This window comes from Tupaia chinensis, unplaced genomic scaffold (assembly GCF_000334495.1).
Source record: "Tupaia chinensis unplaced genomic scaffold, TupChi_1.0 Scaffold000423_1, whole genome shotgun sequence".
Taxonomy (NCBI): domain Eukaryota; kingdom Metazoa; phylum Chordata; class Mammalia; order Scandentia; family Tupaiidae; genus Tupaia; species Tupaia belangeri.
The window spans coordinates 1,408,168-1,415,478 of record NW_006159928.1 but is presented as its reverse complement, the minus strand read 5'-3'; the positions used below and the strand labels follow the sequence as shown (position 1 = coordinate 1,415,478).

Below are 7,311 nucleotides of genomic sequence, written 5' to 3'. Positions count from 1 at the left end.
GATCCCGAGAGGAGAATGGAGGAGAAGGGATTGCGGCGTGACCATCCCCTCTAGGGGGTGATTTCTTGCTTTCTGTCTCTCTGTCTCTGTCTGGCAAGCGCACGCGCCCTATAGCGAAAACCTCTCCAAAAAAAAAATCTCTCCCTTAAAAAAAAAATGGTGTAGCAAGTGAAAATTTTCTTTACTAGTAAGGCAAACTCAAGGTAGCAATCCATATAGCAAGGCCTGTCAGCTGCCAGCTATAAATGAAAACTTGAAGGTATAAGCTCAGAGTCCATGCACATGTGTGCTTGTGTGCATGCACACACACACATGCACACACAATTTCATAATCACACAATCTGCTATTTCTATCTCTGGGATCTGGGGGCTAGAAAGGAGCAGTGTGGGCATTACAGAACAGCAGTGGATCTCCATGCTATAAATGTATTTGGTTCTAGGCAGTAATATTTTGTAATGTTTTACCCTTAGAATCTGTGATGCAGTACATTCAGATTAGACCATTCATAAATATTTAGGGCTATTAAAAAATGAATTAATAGTAACTATTTCTGGTTAGGAAGAAATTCTGTCAAATTTTGTTTTGTTTTCACTCTGAAAACATTCTCACTATCCAGTGTATTACTTCCCTTATTCTGGATCTTACTATGTTGATCCAGTGTTCTTCCAGAGGTGAAGTTTTTTAATTCTCATTATAAAACATTCTCCAGTCCTTTGGGACCAATTTACCTTGCAAAGAAGGAATGTAGCATATATTAAATAATGCATCAAAATCTTCAAAGTCTTGGTGAGAAGGAATAGATGTAATATAAAGGAAGTGGTATGTTGAAATGGATACACCAGAAGTTTCTCTTCCATCTCCGCTGAGTCACTGCTTCCTTTGAAGAAGTCTTCTGTTCCTCTTTGATGTGTACAGTGAGAACACTAGTATGTCAGAGTGGACATTGTCGCAACTTATACAAAAAGGGAAGATAAAATGTGATACAGAGAGGTGCCAATTACTTGTCCAGAATAAATACTTCAACTTGAAATACTGGGTTGTGGGACCAGCAGGTGGCATGGTGGTTGAGGTGCTGGACACTCCCACATGGCTGACCATGGTTCAAATCCCGGACCTGGCGGCTTGCTTTCTCACTTTCCTCTCTCTCCGTGTGTGTCTCTCTCTAGTTCTCTAGTCAAATTAAAATAAATGAGTGAATAAATAAAATTAAATTAAAAAAAAGAAATACTGGGTTGTTGGAAAAGTCTTACCACATTTTTAAAGAATTTTTTAAAAATTTTATTTATTGTTATTATTTTTTAAATTCCACCAGAGAGAGAGAGAGAAAGGGAAAGTGGGAAAGCAAGCCACCGGGTCCAGGACTCAAACCACGGTCAGCCATGTGAGAGTCTAGCACCTTAACCACTATACCACCTGCCAGCCCCCATAGCAGATTTTTACATAGAAAAAATAAGTCATGACTTTTCCAGCAACACATTAGTTCTTCCACAGAAATCACCTAACTCAGTTCTTAATGCTAGTTGTACAGTGGAATTATTTGAAGCAGCTAAAAACCACCCACCTGTCCTGGTCTCACCTCCACAAGGTTCATTCCCCTTGTTATGGGATAAGGCCCTGGTATTAATCTTTTAGGTATCCCATCAAATCCGTTTTACAACCAGTGTGTTGAGCTACTGGAGTTAGGGGTCATGTGTGTACTTACTGATAGATTGTGGGAAAGGACTATGTGAGAAGTTGCAGCCATCATAGGATTTGCTCAGTGAAAATCATATTAATAGCATCCATTTCCACTTTGAGATATTGTACTAGAGGTGACTTTCTCTGTACTTATCAGACATTTCTTTTTTTTAAAGGCTATTGCCCTCTCAACTTCATTCCAAATTTAGTTTTAGTTGGCTTGTTTCCTAAATTTCCATGACTTCCTCACCTAAGCTGTCATCTTTCAATGTCAGTGTCTCATTAGGCTCTCCCCTAAATGAATGTTTCCATTCCCCACTTTTTCATGACCTCTTTTTTTCATTTTCACCTAATCAAGGTTAAATGCATCACTTTAACCTTTATTGGATTTCTCTATGACTTTTTAATTTTGAAGGACTGAATTCCCTTTATATTTTAAACAAGTTAAAAGCAAGCACAGCACATTTGCAAAAGGGGAAGAGCGAATCCATGAGCAAGTAGCAAATAAACTAATTATGTTCTGATTCATTTTAACTACAGATGACTTAATATCGTCTAAGTTGCAGGATGCTTATAACTATCTCTGCTAAACTATAATTAGAAATCAGTTAAAATGGGCTGGCCTGTGGCCTGGTGGCTGAGGCGTCTAGATCCCACATGGTCAACTGTGCAGTTCGAGTCGCAACCTGGTAGCTTGAGAAACACACTGGGCACATGTACATGTGTGTCCAGAATCCTAATGGGAAGGAGAACTGAAGGAGAAGGGATTGCAGTATGACTATCCCCCAAGAAGGGTGCCTCTTCACTTCTCTCTCTCTCCAGTGATTGTACATGCCCTCTGGCAAATAAGAAATAATAATTAATTAAAATAAAGTTACTCTTTTAAATGGTAAATGGAATTGGCCAGTTTAAAAGTGTTGGTAATAATATACATACGTATGTGTGTGTGTGTGTGTGTGTGTGTGTGTATCAACAACTTTAGCATGTGGAGCTGCAATAATGTATGTAAAGTATCTGGCAAAAAGCTTGGCACACAGATGGCACTTGACAAACGGTATTTATTATCAGCCTCATGCATGTATTTTGTATGTATTTTATTAAGTGAGTATATGTAATCACACATATCAAAGGAGACAGAATATTTGGTTACTCAATTTACATGTGCCCAGCACTAGATCAGGCATTTTATATACCTTATTTTATTTGGTCTTCCTAACGAGCCCGTGGGATACTATAATTATCTTCTGTGTGAGGCTGGCAATGATGGGGGGCAATCATTACAGTCATTTCAGAGTAATGGAGTTATTTATCTGTGGTGCTATCGGTATGTCCACTCTGGGCTGGGTTACAACAGAATAGCCAGTGAGAGCATTTCCGATGCTGAGCCCAGCATCTGGTGTTTCACTCCCCACACTACCGTGACGTTCACAGCACCACTGAGAATGTTGCGTGACCTCTTCCCTGGCCTTGAGGCTTCAGAAGATCAGACATAAAGATCGTCTACAGAATTCTGATCTTTTACACCTTTTTCTCAAATACGTTAGTTTTTTCTTTTCTTCAGATCACTCGATATGGCCTTGGCCTATGTAGAGTACAGAATCAAAGCAAGTTCTGGGGTTCATTTTTTATTAAGAATTATTTTATTTAACATATATTTATTATTTGTTTGCTTATTTGTTTATTTTAACTTGATCAGAGAAGGACAGAATGAGAGAGAGAGAGAGGGGGAAAGTGAGAAAGCAAGTCGCCAGGTCCAGGACTCAAACCACAATCAGCCATGTGGGAGTCCAGCACCCTTAACCACCACAACACCTGCTAGCCCCTAGGGTTCATTTTTTTTTTTTAACTTTTTGGAGAGGTTTTCGTTATAGGGCGTGTGCGCTCGCCAGACAGAGACATAGAGACAGAAAGCGAGAAATCACCCCCCAGGGGGATGGTCGCACCACAATCCCTTCTCCTCCATTCTCCTCTCAGGATCTTGGGCACGCACGCACATGTGCCCGGCATGAGTTTTAAGCCACTGGGTCCGGGACGCGAACTGCAGTTGACTACGTGGGAGTCCAGCGACATAGCCATTACACTAACTGCTGGTTCCCCCTAGGGTTCATTTTTGAGCCAACTTTTTGGCAAAAAGGTAGACATCCCAGCTCTAGGAAAGATCTCCTGCACTGAGATTTTTTGTCTTCATACTCACCACCACCAGGCATGAACTATTTTCTCCTTTTTTGCAGACTGTTTCTATCTTGGAGCAGCGACTGACTTTGACAGAGGATAAGCTGAAAGACTGCCTTGAAAATCAGCAAAAGCTTTACAATGTTGTCCAACAGAGAAGTTGAGTAGAAAATTGTGAGCAGAGGCACAATAAATGAACATACCTACTCAGGGAGGTCATGCGAAGAGCTGCACGCAGCACAACCATTCACTAACTATCAGGGCATTTTCTAAGAAGGTGAGCAACAGAATGAAGGGCATTAGGGGCATATTTAAGGACAACTTAAACACACAGATCAATGTCGAGAACTAATTTAAATCACTACCATTCATGGTGGCAGTAATAAAGGATAAACATTCAAGTGACTCTCTATTTTCCCCCCATATTATCTAAAATGTCCATTTTCCTTCATACTCCAAATCCTGCCAGGAAAGTAACCCAATCTCTGGATTTCATTGTTACATTGTTTCAGGTTGACCATGTTCAGGCAATTCTATAAAGCAATTAATGTATTTCTTTAGGGACCACAGCCTTGGAGTGAAAGGCTAGAACAGCATCCTATATGCAGAGAATGAGTTTTCTATCTGATTTGTATTTCTTTCAGTTAAAAAAATATATCCTTTTTTACTAATACTTTGAAAAGATGATCTAAAAAAAATTCCCAAACCTCAGAATTTCCACACTTATTTGGGTTATTTTCAAACCTGTGATCATAGTTCACAAAAATTATGTTGGGGTGATTTCTGTATGCTGATAAGCCAGAATGATGCAACAGCAATATTTAAAAATATGCACACATCTGCATACACTTGCTTTAGACACATTGCTGCTTAGGATGATTTGGACAGCTCAATAATAAGTACTTTAAAAAAATGCATCATCACCTCCCTATATAAATATTTTTTTTAATCAAATTGTGATTTGAAACAAAATTAAAATGAGCCAGGCATTCTAAAAGACCTTGGTTACAAATTAAGAATATTTTTTATCTTAAACAAAATGAAGACTGAAGTGAAGGAAAGCAGGTAAATTAACTTAGCTTGCTTTTCTAATACCCAAGAACCAAGGTGAGAAAAGGCAGTTCACATTTATGATTTATGTCTATAACATGGGTAAAATGCCATCTGTGTTTTAGAAAAGAAGAAAAGTTGAGGTCCTTTCCATGAGGGAGTCTATATGTAGAAATTTTCCTCAAAGCAATTTCAATTGTATCTATGAGGTGTTTTTTGGCTTTTTAAAATCATCATATTGGGTGTTGCAAGTGCCTTTTTATACCATACGAAGTGTGAACTTCCAAATTACAAAGTGGCATTGTATTTTTATAACCTCATTGAAGAGACCAAGAAATGAAATGTCATACCAATTTTTGTTTACTTTTTTATGCTTCAAACAATAAAGACATCATTCCTTTTTTAAAAAAGATATTTGTTTGAAATTGATTAAAACCTTGAAATACTAAGTTTCTTGTCACCTAACTCACTCTTTCTTTACTGAGCATAACAATCTCCTGGAAAGCCCTCGAGACAGTTTCTGGGGCCCTATCTGCTGAGTTGACTCCCTAGCTTGGGTTGGGCCTGCCTCTCTAACAGCCCATTGATGGTGGTGGTGGTGCCTTAGCCTAAGGCCCTCACTTGAGGAACCACGATCTGACTTTAGCCACTTCTTTTACAGCCCTTGTTATAGAATTTAACTAGCGACATAAAAATGGTGATGATATAAATGAAAATGCCTTGAGATAAAAATGGTGATGATATAAATGAAAATGCCTTTAAACTTTCAAAAGAGTTATTTTATAATTTCCCTCTTTTATTTTTTAAAATTTTGCTAGGGTACACATGCTCCCAGAAAGAGACACAGAGAGAGAGGAAGAGAGAGAGAGGGAAAGTGAGAAAACACCCCCTAGCAGGGATGGCCACACTGCAGTCCCTTCTTTCTTCTCCTTTCAGGATTTGGGGCACGCATGTACACACATGCCTGGTGTATTTTTCAAGCTGCAGGGCCTAGGACTCTAATCACTCATTTGGCCATGGGAGATCCACCTGCTTTGTTGTTCGTTAGAGTCTAGTCCCCTTCTTTCCTAACTTGAAAATCCAACTTCCTGATCAACATCTCCACTTGGAAGTCCAATGGATTCCTCTGCACATATCCAATATGAATTCTGCTGCCTTCTCCCCCAAACTCCAACCACTGCCATCAGCAGCTTTATTCCCTAGGCTTCCCCATCTCAATAAAACAGCAACTTTCTTTGCCGTTACTCAAGTTGAAGACTTGGAATCATCTTTGACTCCTATCTCTCACACCCCATAGTTGGTTCATTTTTTAGGCAAACTTTATCACTGTGCATAAAACATTCCACTATTTCTCCCCATGACTTCTCCCCTCGACTTCCTGAGTCAAGGCCTGTATCTCTGCTTCTCCAAACCTCTCAGGGCTTCCCATTCCACTCAGAGTAAAAGCCCGAGACTTGATTGTACCCATCTGCCTCCCATGCCCTTCCCTGCTCTTTGACGTCCTCTCCTCTGCCTTCAGTTACTCATGCTCACTGCCCTCTGGCCAGAGTGGCCTCTACTTCCCTTTGAAGAAGAAAACTGTTCCCACTTGCGGACATTTGTAACTTGCCATTTCCTCTGCCTGGAACTCTCTCCCTCAGACATCCAATGTCTCTAACTTTCAGCCTTGTTTCCCCCTCTGCATCTGAAGTGGCTTCGACTATGTTCATTCCTGAGCAGAATGTCTCAGCAGCCAACTTCAAGAAGCTAAATCTCAGTTGAGTGATGAGTGGGGGCTGGGAGGACACCAAGGTAGCCTCGTCAGTCTTCAGGCACATCATGCGATACTCTCACATCCTTAGGGAATATGGTTCAAATAAATGGAATACCATTCCTCCCAATAGACTTTCTCAGTGCCTGTCTTCCAACCGGTAACAGATACCACCTTTTTACCCCCCTTTTTTTTTTTTTTTTTTTTTCACAGAAGTATTTCTCTTGGACTTACTCAAATTGTTAAATGTTGAATGTTTCAGAGGTTTCTTTAAAGCAGTAACTTCTCACTAGCCAGTGTATTTGTTACAAGATAAATTGAAGCACATTAGAATTTTAAATATTGGGTCTTGGGAAAGTTGTGACAGTTTTGCATAGAAGAACAGAAAAATGTGTCATGACTTTCCCGATGACCTAACAGTTTATTTAACAGACAGCAAATCATAAATTACCAAATTGTAAGTAGTCTGGGCTTCACCAAAGAGAGTGAAAAGGAAACATTGATAAGGTGTTGGAGGAAGCAAGACAAAATATTTGATTGGTGAAAGTGAAACAGTAACCTTAAAGTCCTAGTTAGAGGTTAGTTAATGTTTCTGATTGATTACGCTTCCATGGGTCTCCCTAGGATATGACCGTTCATTCCAAGCCGAGTGTTGCAATGC

The 7,311-nt window shown here is 39.7% G+C and overlaps 1 protein-coding gene across 4 annotated transcripts in view; it reads left to right on the top strand.

The window, feature by feature from the left end:
* The window catches only part of POC1B (POC1 centriolar protein B), a 118,588-nt gene extending 113,280 nt beyond the window's left edge, over positions 1-5,308 (top strand). For all 4 annotated transcript variants that reach the window (XM_027774329.1, XM_006154813.3, XM_027774331.1 and 1 more), the window contains one exon: positions 3,910-5,308. In XM_027774329.1, coding sequence (XP_027630130.1) covers positions 3,910-4,014 — 105 coding nt within the window. In that variant the 3' untranslated portion in view covers positions 4,015-5,308. The remainder of the gene's footprint in view (positions 1-3,909) is intronic.
* The last annotated feature ends 2,003 nt before the right edge of the window (positions 5,309-7,311 follow it).